Here is a 1,570-nt window from a genome sequence, read left to right as displayed (position 1 = left end):
CACGTCCTGACTCTGTACTGAACACACACACCTGAGATTCATAACAATCTTCTCGTCTCAAAATGTTAGACTGACTCCTTAAAATAAGAGAATGTGAGGTATCAACATTTAGACAGAATGCTGTCATATTGTCAATAAATCTTTAATAATCTGATCAATAGAAGACATGAAATCAAAACTCATTTCTCAAAGAGCATTTTCTGTATTCTATGATATATTCTTACTCGTCCATGTCGTCCTTGTCGACAGTTGAACACTCCGAGGTGAGCAGGAAGAAAGTTTCCCGTTGCTTTAATCTTTAGTTGCTGCTCCGCTGCTATCACCAGCACACTCGTGTCGTTTAAACTGTGACTGCCAAGTGAAGCTTTTGTCACAAACGCTGCAGCTGAACGGTTTCTCCCCGGTGTGAGCCGTCATGTGTCTCGTCATATGTCCCTTCCTTGAGAAACTCTTCCCACAAACCGGGCAGATGAAAGGTTTCACCCCCGTGTGGGTTCTCATGTGCTGAACCAAAGTGTGACGCTGAGTGAAACTCGTGTCACAAACTGAGCAGGAAAAAGGTTTTTCTCCCGTGTGGATTCTGAAGTGTGCTGCCAAATCAGAGTGCTGCCTGAATCTCTTACTGCAAAGTGAGCAGCTGAATGGTTTCTCTCCCGTGTGGACCCTCATGTGCTTCTCCAGTGACCAACAATGACTGAAACTTGTGTCACACACTGAGCAGCTGAATGGTTTCTCCCCTGAGTGACATCTCATGTGAGCAATCAGGTGTTCCCTCCGATTGAAACTCTTATTGCAAAATGAGCAACTGAATGGTTTCTCTCCTGAGTGACATCTCATGTGTCTTTTCAGATTTGTCTTGTGGCCAAATGTTTTTCCACAATCAGAGCAGATCAACAATTCTCTGTTAGTAATTTTGACGTTATTTATCACAGAGTTTAAACCTGACTGAAGTTCTCTTGTCTCATAATCATCATTGTCACTGTCATCAGTCTCGGGTTCAGAAGAGTCTTTAGTCTTGTCAACAGTATCTGGATCTGAGTTCCTGTCTGGTTCTGGTCCTCCACAGTCCTCTCCATCAGCTTCTGTTTCCATCTGTTCAGTTTGTCTTTGATGAAGCTGTGAGGACTGAGCTTCCTCATCATTGTCTTCACTCTTCACAGGAGTGAATGACAACTTGATATCAGCCTCCTCCAGACCTTGAAGCTGCTCTCCCTCCTGACTGGTCCGAAGTTCCTCCTGTTCCTCTTTAATGTGTGGGGGCTCTGGGTCCTCCTGGTCCAGACTGGAGCTCCACTCCTGCTGCTCTTCTTTAACCACCAACAGCTGCTGGACGTCTGCAGGAAACAGGAAACACACATTCTGAACCTTTAGTTGTCAGAAATGTTACTTTTCTAGTTCTACATACAATAAATGACCTGTGAAATCCTTATTATTTAAACAGTGTGTGTAAATGGCCACCTGTGTCCACATATACAGTATTTAAGGGCACAGTATCACAATTGGAATATATACATTTTCTGGGACTTTTTATACTTAGAATAGAGATGGGGAAGGACATGCAATTGTTAAT

General features: G+C 43.4%; 1 protein-coding gene across 1 annotated transcript in view; it reads right to left on the bottom strand.

Annotated features, from left to right (window-relative positions):
- LOC116379723 (oocyte zinc finger protein XlCOF6.1-like) overlaps positions 1-1,329 on the bottom strand; it is a gene marked incomplete at its 5' end in the record, with an annotated part of 1,440 nt that extends 111 nt beyond the window's left edge. The window contains one exon of the mRNA XM_031841695.1: positions 1-1,329. This exon is cut by the window's left edge and continues 111 nt beyond it. Coding sequence (XP_031697555.1) covers positions 292-1,329 — 1,038 coding nt within the window.
- Positions 1,330-1,570: the final 241 nt, after the last annotated feature.

Source organism: Anarrhichthys ocellatus, unplaced genomic scaffold, assembly GCF_004355925.1.
Source record: "Anarrhichthys ocellatus isolate YVR2014 unplaced genomic scaffold, GSC_Weel_1.0 scaffold5023, whole genome shotgun sequence".
Classification (NCBI taxonomy): Eukaryota; Metazoa; Chordata; class Actinopteri; order Perciformes; family Anarhichadidae; genus Anarrhichthys; species Anarrhichthys ocellatus.
The sequence above is the reverse complement of the archived record's forward strand: the minus strand, read 5'-3'. Positions and strand labels throughout refer to the sequence as shown.